The 25,818-nt window shown below is 67.5% G+C and overlaps 1 protein-coding gene across 3 annotated transcripts in view; it reads left to right on the forward strand.

Moving 5' to 3' along the window:
* The window catches only part of PIEZO1 (piezo type mechanosensitive ion channel component 1 (Er blood group)), a 54,274-nt gene that overhangs the window by 25,018 nt on the left and 3,438 nt on the right, over positions 1-25,818 (forward strand). For 2 of the 3 annotated variants that reach the window (XM_033846424.2, XM_073795718.1), the window contains exons 2-42: positions 875-970; positions 5,451-5,573; positions 6,538-6,580; positions 6,691-6,829; positions 9,482-9,650; positions 9,797-10,010; positions 10,100-10,271; positions 10,355-10,468; positions 10,548-10,632; positions 11,340-11,440; positions 11,786-12,046; positions 12,681-12,792; positions 12,906-13,084; positions 13,196-13,344; positions 13,415-13,597; positions 13,967-14,079; positions 14,181-14,335; positions 14,463-14,639; positions 15,114-15,239; positions 15,317-15,517; positions 15,967-16,171; positions 18,965-19,069; positions 19,665-19,818; positions 20,037-20,280; positions 20,356-20,452; positions 20,544-20,715; positions 21,116-21,205; positions 21,282-21,376; positions 21,621-21,689; positions 22,282-22,382; positions 22,684-22,765; positions 22,836-22,892; positions 22,981-23,153; positions 23,264-23,349; positions 23,537-23,728; positions 23,823-24,081; positions 24,152-24,340; positions 24,643-24,904; positions 25,125-25,248; positions 25,327-25,474; positions 25,555-25,769. In XM_033846424.2, coding sequence (XP_033702315.1) covers positions 875-970; positions 5,451-5,573; positions 6,538-6,580; positions 6,691-6,829; positions 9,482-9,650; positions 9,797-10,010; positions 10,100-10,271; positions 10,355-10,468; positions 10,548-10,632; positions 11,340-11,440; positions 11,786-12,046; positions 12,681-12,792; positions 12,906-13,084; positions 13,196-13,344; positions 13,415-13,597; positions 13,967-14,079; positions 14,181-14,335; positions 14,463-14,639; positions 15,114-15,239; positions 15,317-15,517; positions 15,967-16,171; positions 18,965-19,069; positions 19,665-19,818; positions 20,037-20,280; positions 20,356-20,452; positions 20,544-20,715; positions 21,116-21,205; positions 21,282-21,376; positions 21,621-21,689; positions 22,282-22,382; positions 22,684-22,765; positions 22,836-22,892; positions 22,981-23,153; positions 23,264-23,349; positions 23,537-23,728; positions 23,823-24,081; positions 24,152-24,340; positions 24,643-24,904; positions 25,125-25,248; positions 25,327-25,474; positions 25,555-25,769 — 6,031 coding nt within the window. The remainder of the gene's footprint in view (positions 1-874; positions 971-5,450; positions 5,574-6,537; positions 6,581-6,690; positions 6,830-9,481; positions 9,651-9,796; positions 10,011-10,099; positions 10,272-10,354; positions 10,469-10,547; positions 10,633-11,339; positions 11,441-11,785; positions 12,047-12,680; positions 12,793-12,905; positions 13,085-13,195; positions 13,345-13,414; positions 13,598-13,966; positions 14,080-14,180; positions 14,336-14,462; positions 14,640-15,113; positions 15,240-15,316; positions 15,518-15,966; positions 16,172-18,964; positions 19,070-19,664; positions 19,819-20,036; positions 20,281-20,355; positions 20,453-20,543; positions 20,716-21,115; positions 21,206-21,281; positions 21,377-21,620; positions 21,690-22,281; positions 22,383-22,683; positions 22,766-22,835; positions 22,893-22,980; positions 23,154-23,263; positions 23,350-23,536; positions 23,729-23,822; positions 24,082-24,151; positions 24,341-24,642; positions 24,905-25,124; positions 25,249-25,326; positions 25,475-25,554; positions 25,770-25,818) is intronic. The other variant, XM_073795719.1, reaches the window with a different exon arrangement.

Consider the following 25,818-nt stretch of genomic DNA (forward strand, 5'->3'; position numbering starts at 1 on the left):
CTCTGTCCTGGCCTGGGTGGGCAGGGCTGGGTCCCCCGGGCCCGCTTGCTGGCCGTGGTGATTGAGGAGCAGGGTGGCCAGAGGTGGCTCTAGCCTGGGGACCTCGTCAGGACCGTGCACGCGATGCTGGTCCCCTCTGGGCAGCGAGCGGGGCTTTCCTGGCCCAGCCCCCTCTCGGGTCCCCGGGAAGGGCTGAGTGGCCCACTTGCTCAGTGACGAGACCCGAGTTGGGACACATGGCACCTCCCTGGCATCCCCAGACCCCCTCACTTCCTGGGAGCGGGTGAGGTCCCGGCACCCACTGCACTTCATCAGGATGGGGTCAGCAGCGCGAGACGCAGGGGGCGCCCTGGAGTCAGTGAGGGGAGAGGCTGCAGACACGTGCGTGACTCGTGCCCCGGACGACGTGCTGGGGGGCTCCGCCGTGGCCCGAGCGGGTGTACCCAGCTGTCTGGGAGGCAGAGGTGGGGGGAGGAGGCTAAGAGAGCTGGACCCCAAAATCAGCTGTGCTGTGTGTTGACTGCAAAAACATCTTACAAAGGAGAGAAAGCAAGTCGGGAGAATGTTGTGACCTCAGGGTTGGCCCCGTGACGGGGGCTCCGCGGGGCGGGTGCCTGCGACACATGCAGACGTGACGGCCACGCTTGTCAACAGACAGCAGAGCCGTCGTAAGTCAGGCGTGGTGCTCCCGGTAACAGTGACATGTCACGCGTTGAGCGAGGTCGCTCGGCCACGCAGGGAGGTGGCAGCCTCGCAGGGGTGACACGCACAGCACCCACGGCAGAGAGGCTCGGGGGGCGATGGTCGAGGGGCACGGGGCTGGTTGCCCCCACCCCCCAGCAGCCGGGCTGACCGCGTCCTGTTTGCTCCGCAGCCTGCCTCTTCCGCATCAACGCGCTCTCGCTGGTCTACCTGCTGTTTCTGCTCCTGCTGCCCTGGTTCCCGGGCCCCTCCGGGCACAGCATCCCAGGTAAGGGCGGGCGGGGCTCTGCTGGGGGGGTGGGCGCTGACTCGGGGTCTCGGAGCTCTTTGTTCAGGGGCCTGGGGTTGGGGGAGCGTTGGGGCCCCGGCAGCACCGGGCAGGGATGGACTTTCTCTGTGGTTGAGGAGCCTCCAGGGAAGGATGGGTGGTCCTGAGTCTCATTTTTCATGGAGGACCCTTGGCTGGTTTCAGAATCTCTTTTCTGACCTCATGCCACAGGGGCCATGATGCAGGATGCCCCTGGGGCGTCTCCTGGCCGTGGGCTGGGCCGCCTTCCCACCGGGTCCCTCCCCCAATCCCCACCCTGTCCCAGCGCCGTCCTTGCGGCCCCTCTGCCCTGAGCGGCTGCGGCCAACCTTAGGTCCAGCTGCCACGCCGGCTCCCCAGCCCCGTCGTGGACTCAGGCTCCATCCACGTGCACTCGGCTTGCTGCGGGTGGGAAGGCCCATCAGGGCGCCTGGGCCCCCAGGACGGTGTGGACGGTGGTGCCCACGGCACGGGCTCGTCTGAGAGGAGCTGGAGCGGAGAGGATCCCTGCGTAGGAGGTTCCCTGCCCCCTGCGCAGCAGAGCACGGGCCCCTGTGAAGGGAGGTGCAGGCCTGCAGGCAGGTGGCACGGGAAGGGGGCACGGCTGAGGGGTCCCTTCGCGCTGGGGCTCCCACCAGGTGCTCTCTGGGTGCTTCTGGACTTGCCGTCGTCCTGGCTTCTTGGTGAGGACAGGTGCCTGGGGACTGCTCTGTGCCCCGTGGGTAGGGAGGCCGTTAGGTTTTGGAGGGTGAAGAGAGGCACCCAGGGAGCAAGTTGGGTCACACAGCCAGGGTGTGACCCCCCCCCCGTGCCCGGCGGGCCGAGGGTTTGGCCGAGACCCTGGAGGGAGGCGTGCCCACGCACTGCCCCCGGGGGGTGCTGGCCACTCGGGGGCCTCGGGCGTGGCCTGTGGCTGCCGAGACCACCCCATACTGAGCGGCCACACAGCACGTCCCCACCCACAGTCCAGAGGTCGGAGTCTGGCCCGGGCCTCATGGGGCGAAAGCCCAGGTGTCGCAGGGCTGGTCCCTCCTGGAGGCTCTGGGAGCACCTGCTTCCCAGCTTCTTGGCTCGGGGCCCCTCCCTCCATCGCCCAGGCTGGCGATGGCCTGTCAGTGACAGTCCCGCCCTGTCACTCTGACTCTGCCCTCCTGCCCCCTTTCCACAGTTAGGACCTCCCCTTCCAGGGGAGCCAGGGGCAGCTCCCTGCTGGAAGTCCAGCTGATTGGCACCGTTGGTTCCCCTCTGCTGTGTCAGGAAGCACTCCCAGGGCCCCCGGATTGGGCATGGATTTCCCCGAAGGAGTGTCATTCTGCCTTCTACAGGGTGGCAGGTCACCCCTCCCCAGCCTGTGGCATCTGGCGGTAACCCCCTCCTCAGCCTCTCTCCCCACTTGGGGCACTCGTACGGAGCCCTGATCTTGCAGTGTGGGTAGAATTCAGGGGAGGGGCCCCAGCACGGGTGCAGAGCAGGGAGCCACGGGGGACCCCAGGCCAGACCCCTCCCCAGCCAGCTGGCCCAGCTGCCCCCCAACTCGCAGCTCCCTGGGGAGGGCTGCTGGGCAGAGTCTGGCATCCGGGCCTTCCTCTCCTCTCCGTGGACCCCGTTCCCGGGCTTTCGGTTCAGAGCTGCTTGTTCCGTCAATATTTCCTGCCCACTAGCAACTGGGAACACTTTCCTCTAATTGGCAGTGGTGGAAGCACAGGCTCCCGGCCAGGGCAGGAGTCCAGAGTGGGGAGGGGTCAGGGAGCAGAGGGAGAGGCGCTGGGAAGACTTGCCCGCCTGACCTCCATCCGTCCATCTCTCCAGCCCCAGAGGCCCTTCGGGGACAGGGAGGGTGCCGGGTTTTTCCGGGCAGAAGAGAGGAAAGCGTGAGGCCTGCCCGTGCCTGTGCCGCAGCTGGGCCTCAGCGCCGGCAGCTGGTGGAAGGTCTGAGGCTGTGCAGGGTGCCCGTGGGCGCCGACTGATTCCTCGCCCCATCCCCGTGGGGGCGTCAGCCTGACCCCGGCTCCCTGTGCAGGGCGGAGAGGGGTCAGGGCCATCACTTTGCCGGGCACTGGGGCGGCGGCCGTGGGCCACGTGCCCCGCGCAGGGCAGGGCAGAGGTGCCGCAGAGCTGCAGGTGGACCCGAGGGGGTCAGCTCCTGGCGACCTGATTATGTTTAGGGACTCAGGGAGGCCCTGCCCCTGCCTTAGAACAAACCCAGCCCCGCGGCGGCTCGCTTGAGCTCAGGTGCTGTTGGGACGTGGTGGGCCGCGTGGGCGGGCCCGGTTCACCTCGCAGAGCAGTCAGTGCACCGGGAGGCTCCCTGTCTTTGCCGAATGAGGGGATGAGGCTCCGCCATCCTCCCCAGACCTGCACCCTCCTGCCTGTGAGCAGACGGCGCCCCGGGGTCGGCGGAGCAGGTGGGCCTCCCGCTGCCCCCGCCCAGGGCCTCGTGCTCCAACTCTGGTCCCCCCCCGTGGGAACCCTGTCTCTCCCTGCCCCACCTCTGCACCGTCCTCGGTGTGGCAGAGCCTCGGACGACCGGAGGACGCCCCTTCCCTCAGCTCCGCTTACGCGTATCTCGTCAGGAGGGCGAGGTCTGCAAGCCGCTCTCCGTGGCACCAGAGCCGGGCCCAGGGTGGGCGCTGCACCCGCGGGGGCTGGGGCTGCCCCAGAACAGGGTCGTGGGAGCGGGGCCTTCGTGGCGGCAGGTAGTGCCGAGGGCGGAGATGCCCTGGAGCGTTTGCAGACTGAGCAGCCGCGTCAGGGAGGTTTGGGGCTCGACCCCGGTGCCCGCTCTGGGCAGACAGATGCCCTTGCACCTGCCACGAGCCTCCCTGTCTTCTGCTCCTGGAGCCGCAGCCTCCCGGCCCCACTTCCTGCTTCTCCAGATTCCTGCCTGAGCCTGAAGTCCCTGAGCGGAGCCCCGGCTCCTTCGGGAGGAGAGACTCCTGTGTGACCCCTGCCCTGCACGGTGCACGGCAGAGGTGGGGTTGCCTGCCCACGAAGGCAGGCCCCGTCCATCCGCGGCGCTCCTGTGCTGTGCAGGCCTCACGTGGCCGAACGGGTGACCCCAGGTCAAGGAGAGGCAGGCGGCACTTCCAGCAAGTGCAGTGTGTGGTCTAGCGCCCATACGCACCCTTGACACACACGCACACATACGCACACGCGTGCGCGCCCGCCAACGATACTCGCTCTTTCTGGCACTCAGGGCCGAACCTCGGAGTCCACTGGTAGACTCTAGTGGTCACCTGCCACACGGTTTATCCCTCCTGGGCGATTCAGGAGCCCCACACTGGCTTGACCCCCCTCCCCTTCTGAAATCAGAGCTGCCCTTTGGCCTCACCCAACACTGCTGTCAGCCATCCCTCTATCCTCTCATTCTCCATCCAGCCCATCTTCTAATCCATACATCCTCCCGTCCTCCCATCCACCCATTCATTCATGTGTCTGTCCTCCAGTCCATCCATCCTCTCCTCCCATCCATCCTCCCATCCATCTGTTCGATTTATCTGTCCTCCAATCCATCCATTCATCCATCCCTCCTTCCTTCCATCCATTCTTCCATCCATCCCCCATCCCATCATCCCCCATCCATCCATCTCTCCTCCCACCCATCTATCTCCCATCCATTCCCCCATCTATCCCGCGTCATACATCCTCTCATCCACCATTTATCCATCCTTTCTCCCATCTATCCATCCACCCTTCATCCTCCCATCCACCCATTTATCCTCCCCTCCATTTGTTCCCCGTCCGTCCCCTCATCCCTTCGTCCATCCATCCATTCATTCCTCCTCCCATACATCAACTCATCGTGTGAAATCCCAGGGTACAGCCGCCTCTCGGAGCCCGAGGCTTTGCGTGGGCAGGAGAGCATCCCAGGTGCGATAGGCGGTGTGGCTGCGTGCTGGGTGGGGCCTTCCCTGGACGGTGCACGCTCTCAGCCCGCACTGGGCATGCGGCGGCACCCCACTGCCAGGGCCAGGCAGCAACACAGATGTTTCCGGGATACATGAGCAAAGCTGGAGGGAGCTTTTCCTTCCTGCACTGGCTCTGCCCCCACTGCTCCACGCCCCAGGAAGGGGACAAGACCAAGGGCAGGCAGGATGGGTGTACTGTGTACTCTGCTGATTCTTTGCTGTGCGACTGTGGGCAAGTCACTTCACCTCTCTGTGTCCATTGCCGTCTGTAAATCGGGGTCGTGATAGTGCTGGACCACGGGGCTGGGTGAGCTGTCAGTGGGCTGGTGTAGGAGGGGGGTGCTGCATGAGCTCACTTCTCACGGCCCCGTAAGACCCTGGGTCCGTGCTGGGTGCGTGTCTCGGGCTGGTGCGCACAGCCTGGCTCGGCCGGTAGCCAGGGCTGAGTGGCCTTGAGCGGTCTGCTTCCTCCGCATCCCCCCGCTCCAGGCCTGGCTGCACGCCGGCCCCACCGCTCCCGTCTCTGCCTCCAGGTCACACCGGCCGCCTCCTGCGAGCCCTGCTGGGTTTCAGCCTCCTCTTCCTGGCAGCCCACCTCACCTTCCAGATATGCCTGCACACCGTGCCCCACCTGGACCAGCTTCTGGGGCCGAGCTGTGAGTCACGAAGGGCCGGGAAGGGGGTGCCTGGGGGCAGCAGGCCCGGGGGAGAGCCTGGGGAGGGTGGGGGAGCCTCAGCCTCCTCGGAAAGGTCAGCTCAGCCTCAGGGGCCGCCCTGCATCACCCAGGCCCTGCCTAATGTGGGCCGCCTCTGAGCCCAGCCACGCTTCTCATCCGGCCCAAATGGCCCAGCTCTAAGTGCCCCGGTAATAGGTGGCCGTGAGGCTGGGCTGAGCCCCGGCCCCGTGCTGGTCCCAGAGCACTGTGTCCGGGCAGCCCCGGTCTTCGCAGGCCCCTCCGTCTCGTATCTTCCTCCTGAGCCCTCTGGGGCAGAGCGACTTGGCGGAGGGGGCGGGCCCTGGTGTGCCGCCCGCCCACTGCCCTGCGCGCTTTCACCCCGAGGATGGAATCCCCAGCCGGCACCTAGCCCTCCCACCTCCACTGACACTGGCGCCCCAATGTTCAGACGCCGGAACCCTGGGCTCGCATCCCCACTGCCCGGTGGGGTCTCCCACCTCCACGTCCTAGCGGCTCGTGGCGGGCAGGGTGTCCCACCCCGCTTCCCATTTTCATTCCGTGAAGATCGTGCCTCTCCTGCAGTTTAGAAACTGGAGAGAAGTCAGATGCCTCGAGGGCCCTCTGGTCCTGGCGGCTCTTAGACCAGCCCTCCCCCCTCGGGCCCCCAAGGAGCGGCCGGCCTCGGCCGATGGGTCCGAGAGCCCGGCCCAGCCTCCCGGGCCACACAGCGCCCGGCTGGGCCATGAAACCCATTCTGCCAGGCGGAAGTAACGGGCTTTGGTCTGCCCAGCTTTCCCCGGCTGGGCCTCAGTTACCCTACCGGCGGAGGCAGCGTTCTCAAGCACCGCCAGACACCAGGGGTTCCGTGGCCCTCCTGGCAACACAGAAGGGGTTTCTCAGCACCCGCCCGCCTGACGCGGTTCCCCCGTGCCTCTCTCTGCAGGCAGCACCTGGGACACCGTCTCCCGACACATTGGGGTCACGAGGTGAGTCCCCCAGCCTCCCTCGGGGATTTCCTGGGCCTCCAGCTCCCGGGGCGCCCCCTGCTGGCACCTGCCCCCCTGAGCCGACCACCGGCTTTCCCTACCCTCCACAGGCTGGACCTGAAGGACGTGCCGAACGCCATCCGCCTGGTGGCCCCCGACCTGGGTGTCCTGGCGGCCTCCTCCCTGTGCCTTGGCGTCTGCGGGCGCCGTACGCGGACGGCCCAGCGGAGCCAGCGCGCCCAGGAGCCGGTGAGGGATGGGGGCGCGCCTGTGTCCCAGCCACCTGAGGACTATTGTACTTCTCTTTGTTTCTCTCTCTCTATCTCTTTCTTTCTACAAACGTGGACGGTTTAGTTGTAAAAGTCCGTATGTGCCCATCATGGAGAGACATGGCCGTGGAGGAGGTCCAGTGCACGTCCCTGGGGGGGTTGCTAGCACTGCAGGGACCCCAGGCAGCGCCTGCGCCTTTCGAGCTGCCCCGGAAGAGGGTCTTCGGGGCCGCAGGGCAGTAGGGAGTCAGCGCTCTTGGAGGATGACCTGCGCCAGCCGTCAGGGAGCACCTAGGGGCCGATGGGTGAAAGGACGGACCGACAGAGGGACAGACGATGTTTGAGCAGCCGTGCCCACAGTGGGGCCATCGGTGGGCCGTGTGTGTCAAGGCAGGGGCTGTGTCGGCTCAGAGACCTGAAGCAGGGCCCTCCGCCAGAGTCCTCGGGGTCCCCGTGGGCTCTACCCTCCGTGTCCTCTCCTGTCCCTGCACGAGGGCTGTGGTCTCGAGCCCAGTCTGGGCCCCTCACACTCGGCCTCAGCCTCTGTCGAGTAGGACCTGGTCTCCAGGGCTGGGCCGGGTCTGTGGCCATCCAGGGTCCCTGCCTGGGAGGCCCTGGGGGGCCCCAGGCTCACGCCTTCAGCCCCAGTGTCCGCTGGCCCAGCAGCTGATGCTTGCGGAAACGAGGGCCTCAGTCCCCAGGGAGAAGGGGACTTCCTACCGCAGGTTGAGACGGGGCTCAGCCTACAGCTGACCTGCCTGTCCCCCGAGTCCTGCAGGACAAGGCTGGCACCCGCATTTCAGAGGGGGAGACGGGGGCCTGGAGGCGGAGTGGCTTTTCCAGGCACTTGTGGGGTCAAGTGGGGCTGGGACCGCCCTGCTGCCTGCCCTCGGGGTGGCTCCCTGACTTGGCCATCCCCCTCCATCTCCCTGGTGCATGGGCACCGGTGGGCGCAGGGGCCAGGGAGGCCTCTGGTTTCCTCGTTAGCAGAGCCGGGGCTTCCCAGAACAGCTTCACTTGTTTCCCACGCCTGGGGCGGGCGGGAGGGGCCAGCTCCCCAGCCCACGCTGCCCGTCACCCCTCGGAGCACAGGGCTGTCCTGGCAGCCCCTGGGGGCTGACCTCCGGCCCCGGGGCGGCTGGTGTAGACAGACGTCAGAGCAAGGCCACGGGGGCCCATCACGGGCGCCCGGCGTTCAAGGCCAGAAGCAGCCCCAGCGCCCGTGTGGATGCTGCCACCGGCAGGGCCGCGGCACACGCGGCTGCACACGATCTGTGCACACGCGCCCGTCCTGACTTGGCACACGTGGGTCTGTGCCTGCCCTGAGGGGGTCATTGGGGCTGCGGTGGGAGGTGCGTCCCGGGGGGCCGGCCGAGGCGGGGCTGGAGCCGGGCCTGGGTGGGCTGGACCATGCGGGCGGCCCCCAGCAGCTGTCCTTCTGCCCAGCAGCTGCCTCTGTTCTTCCCACTCCCAGAAACGCTCATTTTCCACGGCAGCTTTCCCAGGGCCGGGGCCAGGCTGTGGGCAGGGTTGAGCTCAGGCCTGGCTGTAGTGCCTTCCAGCAGCTGTCCCCCTATCCCCCCGTCCTGGTGCATGATGGGGGGACCCTGGGTACTGCTCTGACCCCAGGGCTGGGGCCTGCCCCGTGCCCCACCCTCATTTGACAGGCAGGAAACAGACTGAGAGCGGTTAGGGGGCTCACCAAGGCTGCACAGGCAAGACCCCCTAACCCCCGACTCGAAGCCGGTGTGTGAGTGACCGGGGCGCCGGGCCCCTGAGCCCGTGCTGTCAGCCTGGACACCAAGGGCCGCCTCCGCCCCGGGGCAGGGCATAGGCACGGCGCCCGTGGTACAGCTGGCGTCTGACAAAGAGTCTGTGTTCTTTCTGCCTCCCCCTGGCCTCCCTGGTTCCAGGAAGCTGCTCTGTTCTGGGAAACCCTGAGGTGGGACCAGGGCAGCAGGCCCTGGTGGGTCTCTGCGCCCCGCAGGCCGTTGAGGCCGGGAAGGGCCGCCCAGGTGTGCGTCTCACTCCCCAGAAGCCCCGCTGGGCAGCAGAGCAGGAGGCGGCGGCACCCTGGGCGCTGTCCTCCCTGGCCGTGTGATTTGGGGTCCCCTCCGAGCCTCCGTCGCTGTGCTGACGAGGAAGGTGCCGTGGGGCCGAGGCTAGGGTGGAGAGGCGCCCTGTGACTGTGGAGGGAGCTGCACACGTGGCTGTGCTGTGCCCTGCTTTCCTTTTCCCTAAAGATCCCCACGCGGGCCCTCAGGCCAAGGGCACCGGGGACAGATGCAGGAGCCTGTGGGCCTGCCCTGTCCTCGGGGTCCCCTGGTGGGGGTGGGGAGTGAAGAGGCCCTTGAGGGGCTGCAGAGCACCGTGAGGTCAGCCTGCGCGGGTCGGTCATCTGAGCGGTCATCTTGGCAGGAGCGTGTCTTGCTGCCGCAGTGGGCGCCCTCCAGGGCTGTGAACCCGAGCGAGGCGGTGGGAAGACGGTGGGCGGAGTTGGGCCTGGAGGGCAGCACGCGGCCGTGCTCAGGCTGGCGGCCCCGTGTCCTCGGAGGGCCCGCGGCGGGTGTGGGGCTGCAGGGGTGGCCCCTCCCCACGCACCTGACTTGCGCACGCCCTGTGACCTCGGCAGGACCATGATGATGGGGGCGTGGACGCCGGCTCCCTGGTGGGGCTGCAGGAAGCCCCTGCACTGACCCACAAGCGGAGATCTTGGCTGGCCGCCCGGTTCCGGATCACAGCGCACTGGCTGCTGGTGGCCGCTGGGCGGACTCTGGCCGTAGTGCTCCTCGCGCTGGCAGGTACCCACTGGGCAGGGAGCTGGGACCCCACCGCTGGCGGTCACACCGGCAGGGGTCTCGGCAGCCAAGCTCCGCACTGAGCAGCGAGACGGCAGTCAGGCTGCCCAGGCCGGGCGTGACGCTGTGCGCCTCTGCCTGGCCTGCAGGCATCGCCCACCCGTCAGCCTTCTCCAGCGTCTACTTCCTGCTGTTCCTGACCGTCTGCACCTGGTGGGCCTGCCACTTTCCCATCAGCCCCCTGGGCTTCAGCGCACTCTGCGTCACGGTGGGCTGCTTTGGCGCCGGCCATCTCCTCTGCCTCTACTGCTACCAGACGCCCCTCGCCCAGTCCATGCTCCCGCCTGCCAGCATCTGGGCCAGGTGAGCGCTCGCCCACGGGGCCCCGGCCCTGCCCGCCTCGCACCCGTGAACTTCCTCGCCGCGGTCAGTAACGCACCTTCTGTGGGCAGGGTGTTCGGGCTCAAGGACTTCGTGCCCCCCCCCAACTGCTCCAGCCCCAACGCGCTGGTCCTCAACACCAGCCATGACTGGCCCGTGTACGTGAGCCCCGGCATCCTGCTGCTGCTCTGCTACACCGTGACCTCGCTCCTGAAGCTGCAAGCGCGCTGGCCCGCGGACCAGGTCAGTGCCCAGGCCGGCGCCCCGCGTCCCCGCACCCCTCAGGCCGGGGCGGGGGGCTGAGCTCTCCCCTCCGGCCTCCACAGGGGAAGGAGGCGGCCGGGGGCGACATGGAGCTGGAGGTGGAGCTGACCGAGGTGGAGCAGCGGCCCCAGGGCCAGGCCGGGGCTCCAGCCACCAGGGAGGAGGAGGCCACGCAGGTGAGGGGTCCGGACCGAGCGGCGGGGCTGGCGCCCCCACGCCTCCAGGCTCGGCTCACGGGCCCTGGCTTGTCTGCAGCACACGACGCCTGTGCCGCCGGACCCTGAGGACAACTGCATCGTGCACGACCTCACGGGCCACAGCCCTGTCCAGCAGCGGCCCGGTGAGTAGGATGCGGCCACACGGGTGCTGCCCCCTGGTGGCCTCGCCCGGTCAGCCTGTCCAGCTGCGCACCTCTCTGGGGCCACCCAGGGCGGGCGCCGTATCTGTGATGCTCATGGAACCCGAGACCCTGCGGGGGTCTCCAGGCTCCCACCCGCTCCCCACCTGCCTCCCAGTCCCCCGAGACCTTGACTGCTCTGCCTTGGGCTGCCTCTGCGGCCCTGGGAGCTGCGAAGACAGTGTCCCCAGGGCAGGGCTCCGGGGTGCTCTTTCCTTTTCCTTTTTGTTTTTGTGCTAAGCCTCAATTTCCATTTTACAAAGCAGAGGATGAAGCCGCTGGCCTCGGGGGCTGGCATCTGGGGACGTGGGTGCTCACGGAGCTGGAAGGGAATCAGGGCACTCTCCTCCACCCCATCCCTTCAGAGTCTCGGAAGCCAAGGCCTGGAGAGGGGCGAGGACTGGCCAGGGTCCCACAGCACATCGGGAACAGGGTCGGACAGGAGCCCGGGCCCTTTGCCCGTGTGTTCCTCCCCCAATGCCCCGTGAGCCTGTGCCAGGTGTGGCCCCCCTCCACCTGGGCTGTGGCTCCAGCGTGCTGTCTGCATTTTCGGGCCACTCGGGTGTAGGCAAGGGGCTCGGGCCTATTGACGTTGGAGTTTCCCCAGCAGGGGTCTCGCCTCCCTGGTGACCCCTGCCCTCACCCCTTAGCGCGCCCCAGGCTGACGGGGCCTAAGGAGACGTCTCCGTTGCACGGCCTGGGCCACCTCATCATGGACCAGAGCTACGTGTGTGTCCTCATCGCCATGATGGTAAGGGCGCTGCCTGGGCCGCCCCTCGGGCTGGGGCTTCCGCGGGCTCCCTCGCCACAGATGGTGTCCTGGTGCCTTGTCGCCAGAAGCGGTTGGGACTGTGACCTGCTAGGCCGGGAGCAGCCCCGGCCAGCCCCCAGCCGCGCGTGTGAGTGTGCGCATACGTGCGGTGGGGGTGTGGGTGTGCCTGGGCAGCTCTCCGGGCCAGCGGGGCAGGTTGGCCTTCCTGTCGGAGCACACACGCCCCCGGCCCCGGGGGTCCACCACCTCATCAGCCTGGGGGAACGGGGTGTGGGTGCCGGGCCGGGTGTCCCGCGCAGCCCCACCCACGCCCTGGCCGTCCAGGTGTGGAGCATCACCTACCACAGCTGGCTGACCTTCGTGCTGCTGCTCTGGGCCTGTCTCATCTGGACCGTGCGTAGCCGCCACCAGATGGCCATGCTCTGCTCGCCTTTCATATTGCTCTACGGGCTGGCGCTCTGCAGCCTGCGCTACGTGTGGGCCATGGACCTGCGGCCCGAGCTGCCCACCGCCCTGGGCCCCGTCAGCCTGCGCCAGCTGGGACTGGAGCACACCCGCTACCCCTGCCTGGACCTGGGCGCCATGGTGAGCCTCTTCCCGCCCCCTGCGTGCCTGTGATGACGCCATGCTGCCCGTTCAGCTTCTAGTGCCGTGGGCGCTCAGGAAGCCGGAGCCCATGTCTGGTGGTCACCGGGGTCACCCAGCCGGCCCGGAGTAGTTGCTTGAAGAGCGTTTGTTGAGTGAACGAGTGATGATCTCGTGTTCCTGGGGGTGCCACCCCATCTGCCTGACACGGGCTCTGTGAGTGTCGCACGCGGCCCCTGGGTCTCAGCGGGCGTCTGTGTCTTTGCCATGCCCCCTTCTGGGACAGGCCATTGCACCTGGACGGCCGTGCCGCTGCCGGTCACGTGTTGGGGGCCCGTGAGTTAGTTATATCTCACTGTGCAAGCCCAGGAGCCTGCAAGTGTGCAAACACCTGTGACCCCGCGTTCACCTGCGGGTCTGTGTGCAGACGAGGTGGCGTGTGAGTGCAGGGGCTGCTGTGTGGGAGCGTGTGCATCTGTGCGTGAACTCGTGCGCGCGTACCAGAGGCTGAGCTTCTGCCTGCAGGGAGGCTGGCGCGCGGGGGCTGGGCAGGCCGCCTTCCTGCTGCGGTCTCACCCCGGCTCCCGGCTCCACCGGCCGGGCCCCACTCAGTGCCGCCGCCCCTGCCCCCCAGCTGCTGTGCACCCTCACCTTCTGGCTTCTGCTGCGCCAGTTTGTGAAGGAGAAGCTGCTGAAGAGGGCGCGGGACCCCGTGGCGCTGAAGGAGGTCACTGTGGCCGCCGCAGGTGAGCGGGCCGGGCAGTGGGGGGAGGGGGGAAGGGGGGCGCGGCCCCTCCGCCACCCGCCCGGTCCTGAAGCTGCACCCCGCTCGCCACCCCCCGCTCCGCCTGGCCCGCAGAGCCCACCCAGACGCGGACGCTGCTGCGGAGCCTGGGGGAGCTGGTCAGGGGCGTGTACGCCAAGTACTGGGTCTACGTGTGCGGTGGCATGTTCATCATGGTCAGCTTCGCCGGCCGCCTTGTCGTGTACAAGATCGTCTACATGCTGCTCTTCCTGCTCTGCCTCACCCTCTTCCAGGTACCGGGGGCGAGGGGCGGGGCGAGGGGCGGGGCGGGGCGCGGGCCTGCAGGGGCGGGGCACGGGCCTGCAGGGGCGTGGGCTGACCTCACCGCGCCTGGCCGCCGGCAGGTCTACTACAGCCTGTGGCGGAAGCTGCTCAAGGCGTTCTGGTGGCTGGTGGTGGCCTACACCATGCTGGTGCTGGTGGCCGTCTACACCTTCCAGTTCCAGGACTTCCCCGCCTACTGGCGCAACCTGACCGGCCTCACGGATGAGCAGTGAGTGTTGGGCGTGGGGGGGTGGGCGGCGGCTGCCGCGCTGGTGGCACTGACAGCTCCTCCCGCGCAGGCTGGGGGACCTGGGCCTGGAGCAGTTCAGCGTGTCCGAGCTCTTCTCTAGCATCCTGGTCCCGGGCTTCTTCCTGCTCGCCTGTATCCTGCAGCTGCACTACTTCCACAGGCCCTTTATGCAGCTCACCGACCCCGAGCACCGCCCCCCGCCCAGCGCCCGCACCCTGCGCTGGGCTCACAGGTGCGCCCGTCCTCCCTCCTGGGGCCTGGGGGTCTGCAGAGTGTCCCCTGAGCCCGCACAGGGGAAGGCCGGTCTCGGGCAGGAATGGAGTCTGTATGGTTAGGGCGGGAGACCCGGAACAGGGTTGAGCCCTCGGCCGCTGCCTGCAGATGCCGGGGCCTCAGGTACTGGATGTTTTCTCCAACCCGCGGGGATCACGGCGTCAAGCCGGGCCCCACTCTCCCACCTAGTGGCTGCAGCACAGGGGTCCCAGCGCCGGGGTGGGATGGCAGGTGGGGCTTCTCTTGTCCCTGGGGAGGCGGGAATGGGAGGGGCTGCAGGGCACCCCAGGAATGCGGGAGGGAAGGACACTTCAGGGTCCTGTCCCAGGCAGGACACGGTGAGCGGGACCCCCCTGCTGCAGCAAGAGGAAGAGGAGGCGGCACCCAGAGACGAGGGGCTGGGCGTGGCCGGCCCCCACCAGGCCATACAGGTCCCGGAGGGTAAGCTCAAGGTGCCCGGAGCCCCGTCAGTACACGGGACGGGACGGCCCAGGCCACAGAGGCCCTGGCCCCCGCTCCTCACTGGCCCCCCAACCCCCCAGCCAGCAAGTGGGGCCTGGTGGCTGAGCGGCTCCTGGACCTGGCCGCCGGCTTCTCGGATGTCCTCACCCGCGCGCAAGTGCTCACGCGGCGTCTGCTAGAGCTGCACGTCTTCAAGATGGTGGCCCTGTACACCGTGTGGGTGGCCCTGAATGAGGTGAGTGTGGGCACGCTCAGGCACTCTCGCTGAGCCGGTACCGGCACGTGGCTGCGGATCGTGGGCCCGTGGGGAGGGCGCAGCCCCGCCTGCCACTGCTCCGCCGCCACTGCCCGCCTGCCCACAGGTGTCGGTGCTGAACTTCCTGCTGGTCGTGCTGTGGGCCTTCGCCCTGCCCTACCCCCGCTTCCGGCCCATGGCCTCCTGCCTGGCCACCGTGTGGACCTGTATCATCATCGTGTGCAAGATGCTGTACCAGCTCAAGGTCGTCAGCCCCCACGAGTACGCCAGCAACTGCACCGAGGTGCGGCCGCTGCTCCAGCTCGGGTGGAGGGACGGGTGCGAGGGCCTGTCCCTGGGGCCTGGGCTTCCTGCGGAGGACCCGCTCTCCAGGTCGAGACGTCTGGGTTCAGAGATGTGTCCCGACCCGGCTGACTTCCTGACGGAAGTGCAGGTCCTGGTGTGAGGGGCACAGAGGTTTGATGTCCACTGGAGAGAAGTGCGGGGCTGCTCAGGGAAGCCCACCCACAGATTTCTCTTCACTCTCCCAGCTCCTGCTGGTGGCTTCCCTGTCCCTAAACGCCATCCATGTTCCCTTCCCCACTGAGGTGGGTTGGAGGCTGACAGTGCCCCATGTCCCTGGTTGGGGACAGCTGTGCTCCGGCGCAGACCCGTCAGAGCTGTGGCTGCAGCGGGGGTGTCGCGTGGGGCTGGCGGTCCCTGGGGTCAGCGTCCGGTTCCTGGTGGGCAGCAGGTGCTGACGCCGCCCCGCCCCCAGCCCTTTCCCAACAGCACGAACCTGCAGAAGACGGAGATCCACGAGTCCTTGCTGTACCGCGGACCCATCGACCCCGCCAACTGGTTCGGGGTGCGGAAGGGCTTCCCGAACCTGGGCTACATCCAAGTGAGTGCGGGGCAGGTGGGCCAGGTGGGGTGGGGGAGCCAGGGGCTGGGCGGGGCCTGACTGGCCACGCCCCCCAGAGCCACCTGCAGATCCTGCTGCTGCTGGTGTTCGAGGCCATGGTGTACCGCTGCCAGGACTACCACCGCCGCCGGCGCCAGCTGGCCCCGCTGCCGGCCCAGGCCGTCTGCGCCGATGGTACCCGCCAGCAGCTGGACCGCGACCTGCCCAGCTGCCTCAAGTACTTCGTCAACTTCTTCTTCTACAAGTTCGGGCTGGAGGTGAGGCGGGCGTCGGCCCTCGCCCCCTCCCTGGGCAGGCCTGAGCCGCTGGGGGTCGTTGCCACCCCCTGTGGGGTCTTCTGCAATGGGCAGGCCCAGCGCGGGGGGAGGGGGGACCACCGAGGGTGTCAGGTCCTCCAGCTGAGTTGGCCTTGCTTGGAGAGGGGCCTGCGGAGTGAGGGCAGGGGGCTGGGGCCCCGGCTGGAGAGGGGCTCCGTCTCGACTCCGCCACGGTGCCCCTACCTCGGTTCCCCCCACCGTCGAGACGTGTCCAGCCTCTCCGTCCCGCCAGGAGGGTGGCCTGGGCCGTCGTGAGCCTGGGCCGTTGCCCCCCACCCTGGGCACAAGCACTACCGCCCGAGGCTGCCCAGAGGCAGAGCCAGGAGGGCTCCTCCCCCGGCTCACTGCGTCCCCATCCTGGTCACCTTGTCCCGCTGTGCCACCCCCAGATCTGCTTCCTGATGGCCGTGAACGTGATCGGACAGCGCATGAACTTCATGGTCATCCTGCATGGCTGCTGGCTGGTGGCCGTCCTCACCCGCCGGCGCCGTGAGGCCATCGCCCGCCTCTGGCCCAGCTACTGCCTCTTCCTGGCACTCTTCCTGCTCTACCAGTACCTGCTGTGCCTGGGCATCCCCCCTGCCCTGTGCATCGGTGAGCAGGGTGGCCTGCGGGCTGGGGTGGGCATGGGGTGAGCTGGGCGTGCGTGGCTGCCCCAACCTGGGCATCCCAGCCCCGGAGTGGCCTCAGCCCCCTCCTCCCCGTGCATGGACTCTGGGGGCTGCAGTCGTGCTGGCTCCCTCGCTGGTCTCTCCTCATCCTCTGCTTTGTTTTTGCCCAACGTTCTATTTTGAAAACTTTCAAACAACCGGAGAGGTTGGGAGAATAGTCCAAGGAGCAGCTGTACGCTCTTCCCAGGCAAATGGGAGTCAGTCTGGGCTCCACGCTCAGTACAGCCACCCTGGACCCTCTGTGTTCAGGACGGTGGCCACGCACGGCCATCCACCCCCGGTCTGATACGCCATCCATACTCAGCGGCCTCGTCCTCAGGGCCACGTCCCTGGTAGCTGTTGGCTTTGACCAGGAGCTGACGGGAGTGCTTGGTCGTCCTCTTCTCCCATCGCCTTTGGTCAAGACTGTCCCAGCCTCTGTCTCTTGTGAGCTTGCCAGAGTCAGGCCAGGGGGCTCACAGAAAGCCCTGAACTTGGTTCTGTGGGTTGTGCCCCAGAGCGTAGACACCGGGGAATGCTTGGGTAGGAACGGTCCATGACGGGGAGTCAAGTGGCCATCGGGGCGTTGGGGGCCCCCAGCCCACCCTGTCAGGGGACCAGCACTCTGCCCCGCGCGTCCACGTCTGCTGACTCTCCCGTTGGCAGGACTTCACAAAATGGACGTTTTTGATTTCTGTTATTCCTGGTACATTTGTTACTTGGCTTCTCTGCGAGGAGCTTTGATTTCTCTCCCTTCCTGCTCTGTTTCCTGTTGTCTTGTCAGCGGGTGCAGGGTTCTGTCTGAACGCTTTGTAATCCATCCTGTGTTCCCGTTCACGTTCAGAGCGTCTCAGAGGTGCCCGTGGAGCCCTGCAGGCAGGCCCTTTGACGTCCTCGTCAGTGTTTGTGGAAGTCAGGCCCCTGCCCTGGGAAAGGCCCCTTTTGGGTTACGGTCTCTGAGTTCTGGCTGAAGGGTAGCAGAAGCAGAGCAGAGTTCCTAAACGTTCTCCACCCAGTTTCCCCGACGTGAACGTCAGCCTCTGAAGCGACCCAGCACAGCACCCAAAGTTAAGAACCAAAATGGGGGCCAGGCCACCAACCACGGCCGGAGCCACGGGCCGCGTGACTGTCCCCAGGGGCCCCCACCGCTCTCTGTCCTCGGCCGGCTCCTTGGCCTCCTTTGTCTTTCATCTCCTTGAGACTGGGGGGAGCAGGAAGCGGTCGTTTGTAGAACACCCCTCACCCCAGCATCGATGGGTGTTTCTTCCTTAGACCAGGTTAAGCACTTTTGGCAAGAAAACCACAGTGCGTCACGCTGGGGCTGGTGTGTCTCATCGCGGGTGACACCCCCTTTTCGCCAGTCTCGCCGCTGCTCGTCGCTGTCGCATGTTCACTTGCGGGGCAGGCTTAGGACCCGGCAGGAGTCTCGTCTCCCTGTAAACTCTCGCCCGCTGGTTTCAGCGCGCTCGGTGGATCCGCCCGCAGGGGCTGTTTGGTTTCTCACAGTGATTTTCTGTCTCCCGGGTGATCGATTGGCATCATCTGTAAAGAGGAGCTGTGTCCCTTCTCCCGACTGATCTATCCGGTTGTTTACTTTATCTGTAGAGAGAGACTCCGGGCCTGTATCCCCAGGCTTCTGCTGCACTCCTGTCGCTGGTGCTGTGTCCACACTGTACCCGCGTTGGCCCTGGGATATGTCCTCAGTCTTGGGTCCGCCAGGTGCTGCTGCCTCAGGAGCCGCCCCTGCCTGCCCCCATCCCAGGAAGTCGCCCCCCACCCCCCGCCCTGGCGCCTGGTTCCTTACCCTGGAGGGTGGAATTCAGAAACCAAGACCTGGGCCCCGGGCGTGCGTGTTGCCATGCGGTGTCACTGCTCCTCCTCCGTCTTGGTGGACAGTGTCTGTCTTTTGTCAAGACGCCGTTTGCAAAGTTACTTAGGGCAGCTCCTTTCTTCCTGGCCCCTCCCAGGAGGCGCGTTATACACGCGCTGTCCAATTAGATCACCTGTCAGTCTGCGCTCCGTCCCGGGCTCCCTCAACCACGTAGTAGAATTCACTGTGTGGTGCTGACCAGCATGTAGAGCTGTGTCCGTCCCCAGGTCCCTGCCTCCCTCCCATCCCCAGCGCCCACCCTGGTCTCCATCCCTATGGTTTGCCTTTGGATGGTGTAACCTAGGAGTCTGGTTTATCTCATGAGATGTAGTTAAGGTGCATTGGGCTGTGGCCTGGATGACGCTTTGCTCACTCACGTTCCTTGCTGGGCAGTTTTCCACGGGTTGGGTGCACCAGAGCTGGCTTGACCTTTCCCCCCTCGGATGGCACTGGGCCGTTTCCAGGTCTGGGATGTCGGGGATAAGCTCCTGCGGACGTTCGTTCGTTGGGTGGTGCACAGGTGTTTGTGTGGCCGTGGTTTTCAGTTCTCTGGGATGACCACCCAGGGTGGTCCCGCCCCTTCACCTCCACGCCAGCACTTGGCATCCACATGGTTTTATTTTAGCCATTCGGGTCCACGCCGACTGTGGCCCACACGTGAGGCTGTGCCCCGCCCACCACGTGAGGCCGTGCCCCGCCCACCTGCCCATGCACCCCTCCCCAGCCACTGGCGCCCACGTCCGTGAGAACTGGGCTCGCTGGTCCTGTGTGCTCTGGAGGCTCCGGGTGGGAGTGGGTGTCCAAGCGACTCCCGGGGACGCTGGGGACGGGTTGGGGTGGTGGGTGACCTGCACCCTCTTCCCACAGACTACCCGTGGCGCTGGAGCCGCGCTATCCCCATGAACTCTGCCCTGATCAGGTGGCTGTACCTGCCGGACTTCTTCAGTGCCCCCAACGCCACCAACCTCATCAGTGAGTCCCCTGGGGCCCCTCGTGCACACACGGCACTGCTGGCCATGCAGGAAGCTGTGCGGGTTCCCGCGGGATAGGGGGCAGGCAGGCGCTGACCCTCCTGTGCGGCCAGCGAGGGCTGAACCGTCCAGGCCTTGTGGCCAGTCCAGTCCTACAGTTCCCCGCAGGGGCGTGTTCCGTGCGCCTGGTCCCACGGGTCCACCTCACATGTGCGCTTCCTGCCACACGGTGTGGGCGCAGGTGTGCACACAGGTATGGATGTGGGGGAGGACACGGGTGTGCAGACTGATGCCACGTGGTGTGCAGTCAGGCTCACGTTGGCCTCACTTCCTGACAGTCGTGTGGTGCATGTAGACCCCCACGTGTACATATGCAGAACGTGCACACAGGCAATGTGTTCCCCGACATCCGTGTGCGCATCCGCGCTGTGTGTAGATGCCGGTGTAAACACGCACGCATGCTTCCGCCCAGGGCCTGGGGGATGAGGGCAGTGCCGGGCAGGAAGTGCCCTGCACCCCGTCGTGGGCCAGGCCTCTGCAGCCAGCGCTCCCCGGGGCGCGGCGCGGTGCGGCAGTGGCCTCCTGTGTGCCCACAGATGACGTCCTCCTGCTGCTCTGCGCCTCCCAGCAGTGGCAGGTGTTCTTGGCCGAGCGCACGGAGGAGTGGCAGCACGTGGCAGGCATGAACACGGATGACCTGGAGCCGCTGCAGGGGGAGCCCAACCCCGTGCCCAACTTCATCCACTGCAGGTGGGCGTCGCAGAGGCCGCACGGCTCCCGGGGCCGACAGACGCGCCTGGGCTCAAGCGGGACCGAGCCAGGACGCGCGCTGCCAGGGGTGTCTCTGTGGCCGGGACGAGGGGCGGATGCTGACCCCGCAGCAGAGGGGCCGCCCGGGAGTTCCCCTGGTCCTGGGCTGCGGCAGAGGCGGCGGTGACCAGGGCCCAGAGTGACGCTCTTCCCGGCAGGTCCTACCTCGACATGCTGAAGGTGGCCGTCTTCCGCTACCTCTTCTGGCTGGTGCTGGTGGTGGTGTTTGTCACGGGGGCCACACGCGTCAGCATCTTCGGGCTGGGCTACCTGCTGGCTTGCTTCTACCTGCTGCTGTTCGGCACCAGCCTGCAGCAGCAGGACACGCGCACCCGCCTCGTGCTATGGGACTGCCTCATTCTCTACAACGTCACCGTCATCGTCTCCAAGAACATGCTCTCGGTGAGCCCGGCCCCCAGCCCCCAGCCCCCAGCCCCCGCCCAGGGGCGCCCAGGCTGACCCTCCTCCCGCCTTCAGCTCCTGTCCTGCGTCTTCGTGGAGCAGATGCAGAGCAGCTTCTGCTGGGTCATCCAGCTCTTCAGCCTCGTGTGCACGGTCAAAGGCTACTACAACCGTGAGTGGGCGAGGCAGGCGGCCGGGGCCCCAAGGCGCGTGGGGACGTACGCGGCTTCCAGGACCCTGACCTGGTTGGCGTCCATCCGCAGCTAAGGAGATGCTGGGCCGCGACCAGGACTGCCTGCTGCCTGTGGAGGAGGCGGGCGTCCTGTGGGACAGCGTCTGCTTCCTATTCCTGCTGCTGCAGCGCCGCGTCTTCCTCAGCTATTACTTCCTGCACGTCCGGGCCGAGCTCCGCGCCACTGCCCTGCAGGCCTCCAGGTGGGCCCCCCGCCGCACCCCGGGCCGTCCCTCCATGACGTGACCCGCCCCCTAGAGGGAGAACCAAGGAGACAGACCCGCTAGGACCTTCTCAGTACCCCGGTGGTGTGTGGCCTCGGCCCCGGCTCTGCCACCAGCTGGCGCTTTGGGCCGGTCGTGGCCACCGCGCTGGCCTGAGGGCGCATCCCTGCACTTTGGCTGATGGGCCAGCGGCTCCCCCCCCCCCCCGCCCCCATCTTCTACCCCTGGAGGCTGCGGGAGGGTCTCTCTCTCACAGAAGCAGCATGCAACAAGGCGGTGTTGAGCTCTGTGGGCTGGGCCCCTGCTGCTGTGAGTGGGCAGGGCCTGGGACACCAGGCTGAGCCGGAGCTAATGCCCCACCCCCGTTGCTGCCCCACAGGGGCTTTGGCCTCTACAACGCTGCCAACCTCAAGACCATCGAGCTCCACCGCAGGGCGGAGGAGAAGTCGCTGGCCCAGCTGAAGAGACAGTAGGTGCCGTGTGGGTGGGGCCACGGGCTCTCTGGCCCCACCCCACCCTGCGCTGAGCCACCTCCCGCCCTGCAGGATGGAGCGCATCCAGGCCAAGCAGGAGAAGCACAGGCACAGCCGGGCCAGGCGCGGCCACCCACAGGGCTCCCTGGACCCCAGCCAGGAGCCAGGTGAGTGTGTCCACGCCTGGTGGAGCCTGCCTGCATCTGTGCCGTGTGGCATCCCACGGGGCTTCCAGCCCAACCACCCTGTGCCGCTTGGTCACTCTCTGTCCCCACGGGCCACGTGGCCGGCCCGTGACTGTCCGTCCGCACTTGTGGTCTGTCCTGCGCCCCACACGGCACCACACGTGGCCTGCCCCTTCGCTGCCCTGGGGGCTCCCCGCTGACTCACGCTCGCCCCGCCCCTCCACAGGGCCCGGCAGTGCAAGGGGCTCCTCGCCACGGCCACAGTGGTGGCAACCCTGGCTGGACCACGCCACAGGTACTGCCCCCACCTGGCCTGCCCTGGCTGCCCTCTCAGAGCTGCTGTGCGCCAGGCAGGCCTCCCACACCCTGGCTGCCGTCTCCGCCGGGACGGAGGGGGCGCGCCCTGCGCTGACCTGGCCAGCACCCCCAGGAGCCCCGTGCGTGGGCTCTCAGGTTCCCTGCTGAGCCCTGCTGTCGTCGGGCCACGTCCCCGACAACACGCTCTGTTGTCTCCTTCCTGACACGCGGGCTCGGAAGGCTGGATCCCCGCTGCCGGTCGGCACTGCCCCTGCTTTTCTCGCCCTGCCCTCACGCGTTTCTCTCGCCCAGTCTGGTCCCGTGCCACTGCTCCCGCCCGTGCCCCGTACACGTGCCACAGTCCCCCGGCGTGCCGCTCACCGCCTCCTGCCCCCGTGGCCATCGCTGGGGGGAGGGTGGCATGCAGGCCTTAGTCCAGGGTAGTAGGCTGTTGAGGGAGTCCAGCATGGCTAGGCTGTTCCCAGACCCACCCCGAACCGAGGAGACAGACCTGAGGGTCCGGGGGAGGAGGAGGGAGGTGCGGAGCCCAGCCACGGGGGCGGCCGGCTCTCAGTGACCCCTGCCCGCAGTCATCCACTCCGGGGACTACTTCCTGTTCGAGTCGGACAGCGAGGAGGAGGAGGAGGTGCAGCCCGAGGACGCCCAGCAGTCAGCACAGAGCGCCTTCCAGGTGAGCATGCGGGCTGGCGGGGCCGCTGTGGCCTGCAGACGGGCTCAGCGTATGCTGGACACACATTCTCCTGTCCGTCTTCGGGCCCTTGGCTCTCAGCACGGGGCCTGGCGCTGACAAGCAGGACGTGCTGGGTGGGCGGCATGCACCGCCCAGTCCTCCCCCACAGCTCCGTGGCCCGTTTCCTGCCCAGGCGCAGGGAGCTGACGGCCCCCAGCTTGGGCCTCCTGGCCCCAGGCTCCTCGGCTAACGGGATCAGGTCAGGGGAGGCCACGTGCTAACCCGGGGCCCTGGCCTGCAGATGGCGTACCAGGCGTGGGTGACCAATGCCCAGACGGTGCTGCACCAGCAGCGGCAGGAGCAGGCAGGGCCGCTGCCCACGGGTGAGTCCAGCGGCTGGCGGGTTGCAGGGAGGTGGGGCTGCAAGGCGCTGACCAGCACCCCTGTGCCCAGGCGGTGACCCCAGCCAGGAGGCAGAGCTGGCAGAGGGCTTGGAGGATGAGGTAGCCGGTGAGTTGGCCCGAGGGCTAGGGGCTGGGGCGCTGCGGGGCTCCCACTAGCCGTCCCTCCAGCACCGCATGCCTCGCCCTCGCCGCAGGCCGCAGCCACGTGATGCAGCGAGTGCTGAGCACCGTGCAGTTCCTGTGGGTGCTGGGCCAGGCGCTCGTGGACGAGCTGACGCGCTGGCTGCACGACTTCACGCGGCACCACCGCGCCATGAGTGACGTGCTGCGTGCTGAGCGCTACCTGCTCACGCAGGAGCTGCTCCGGGTGAGTGGGCTGCCCCGCCCCGCCCCCTGCACTCCACACCACGCCCACTGCGGGCACCCCCACGCCTTCTCGCCCACCGCGGCTGCCCTGAGCCCCTCGCTGCCCTGCAGGGCGGGGAGGTGCGCCGGGACGTGCTGGACCAGCTGTATGCCAGCGAAGCTGAGATGATCCGTGATGCACTGAGCACCCCGTCCAGGTAGGAGCGGGACCCACCCCGCCCGGCCTGTCTTTGGCCCAGAGTGAGGTCCAGCCCCGGCACCTGAGCTGCTGCACAGGGCCAGGCAGCCGGCTGGGCCCTCATCCACCGAGACCCCAAAGCCCTCCAGGGCCGCCCCAGAGCCTGAGGGGCACACAGGCCCCCTTGTGACCCGCCCGTCTTGCAGCGGGCTGGGGGCGGAGGAGCCACAGAGCAGCGTGACCGAGGACATCAGCAGCCCTCTGAGCACCAGCTGTAACACCCAGAGCAGCGGCGAGGAGATGGTCACCGAGCCCAGGGCTTCCCTGCACGGCTCCCGGGAGCTTCCCACCAGCGGCCGCGCCAGAATGCGCACAGCCAGCGAGCTGCTCCTGGACAGGTGTGCGGGGGGGGGGGGGGGTGTACGGTGGGAGGGCTGGTGGCCCCAGGCCCGCCTGGTGGCCCCAGAGGCTCTGAGCCTGGTCCCCCGGCAGGTGCCTGCACATCCCGGAGCTGGAGGAGGCCGAGCGATTCGCGGCGGGACAGGGCCGCGTGCTGCGGCTGCTGGAGGCCGTGTACCAGTGTGTGGCCGCCCATTCGGAGCTGCTCTGCTACTTCGTCATCATCCTCAACCACATGGTCACCGCCTCGGCCGCCTCCCTGATGCTGCCCGTGCTGGTCTTCCTGTGGGCCATGCTGTCCATCCCACGGCCCAGCAAGCGCTTCTGGATGACGGCCATCATCTTCACCGAGGTGGGCATCGCGGCTGGCAGTGGGGGTGGGGGTCGGGGGCTGGCGCCCCGCTGACTCCTCTCGTCTGCAGGTCACGGTGGTCGCCAAGTACCTGTTCCAGTTCGGCTTCTTCCCCTGGAACAGCTACGCCGTGCTGCGGCGCTATGAAAACAAGCCCTACTTCCCGCCACGCATCCTGGGCCTGGAGAAGAGCGACAGCTACATCCAGTACGACCTGCCGCAGCTCATGGTGCTCTTCTTCCACCGCGCCCAGCTGCTGGTGAGCGCACGCGCCGCGCAGGGCTGCTGCCTCCCGCGCACACACACATGGGCACACAGCACACAGGGCCGCTGCCTCTCGCACACACACATGCGGGCACACAGCACACACGGCTGCCGCCTCTCGCGCACGCACACGTGCGGGCACACAGCACACACGGCCGCGCACACGCCCAGCCACCTTGCTCCGAGGCAGGCCGGATGCCGTGAGGCCCAGTGTGGGCCTGGCCACCTCGCCCGCGCCGTGTGCTGCCCAGTGCTGCCACGCCGGCCTCCTCACCAGCCCTGCACATCCCTCCACAGTGCTATGGCCTCTGGGATCACGACGAGGACCCTGTCCCGAAGGAGCGTGACAGGGGTGGTGGGAAGGACAAGGCGGCTGAGGAGGAGCCGGCCCTGCTGGGACCCCAGGGGAAGCCAGGGGTGGCCAGGGCCCCCACTGAGGACGACATCCCAGTGGAAGCGAAGGACAGGTCCCCAGAGCCCCGTGACGAGAGGCGCGTCAGCCTGCGTCTCAGGAAGAGAAGGAAGGAGAGCACACGACCCAGAGGACGGGAAGCCACTGGTACGAGGGCCCGGCCACGTGCAGCCATCGCGGCCCACCTGGTGGAGCCACTGCCCAGCAGCGTCCCTGATGGCCACTGCTGGTGACCCTCAGTGGGGGGAGGGGGTCCCTGCACCCAGTCCGGTCTGTGAGGGGGGCAATAGCAGCCCCTGTGGGGTCTGAGCCGGGCCCAGCCCGTACCATGGGCTCCGTCAGCAGCGGCTGCTCCCCCCCCCCCCAGAAAGCGAGGACGACAAGGAGGTGGGAGCAGAGGCGGCGGCTGCAGAGAGCGAGGAGAGGCAGAGCCGCCACTGCACAAGAGTGAGGGCCCTGGGGCTCCGGCTGCAGAGCTTCTGCCTGTCCCTGTGAGTGACCCGGCCTGGAGCGCCCAGGCCAGGGTGGGTGGGAGGAGTGGGGCCTGGACTGAGGCCACTCGCCTGCAGGGCCCGGAGCGTGTACTGGCCTGTAAGGCGCTTCTTCCACGACATTCTGCACACTAAGTACCGCGCGGCCACCGACGTCTACGCTCTCATGTTCCTGGCCGACGTCGTCGACTTCGTCATCATCATGTTCGGATTCTGGGCCTTTGGGGTGAGTTGGGTCTCAGGGCCCCCACGAGCATAGCCCCACATCTGCGGCCACGCCCCTGACCTCTGCTCTCCTGGCCACAGAAGCACTCAGCGGCCACAGCCATCACGTCCTCCCTGTCAGACGACCAGGTGCCGGAGGCCTTCTTGGTCATGCTGCTGATCCAGTTCGGCACCATGGTCGTCGACCGCGCCCTCTACCTGCGCAAGACCGTGCTGGGCAAGCTGGCCTTCCAGGTGGTCCTGGTGCTGGCCGTGCACCTGTGGATGTTCTTCATCCTGCCCGCCGTCACCGAGCGGTAGGTGCCGGGGCTCCCCGCTGTCACCGAGCGGTAGGTGCCGGGGCGG

The sequence above is a fragment of the Tursiops truncatus genome, chromosome 19 (assembly GCF_011762595.2).
Source record: "Tursiops truncatus isolate mTurTru1 chromosome 19, mTurTru1.mat.Y, whole genome shotgun sequence".
NCBI lineage: Eukaryota > Metazoa > Chordata > Mammalia > Artiodactyla > Delphinidae > Tursiops > Tursiops truncatus.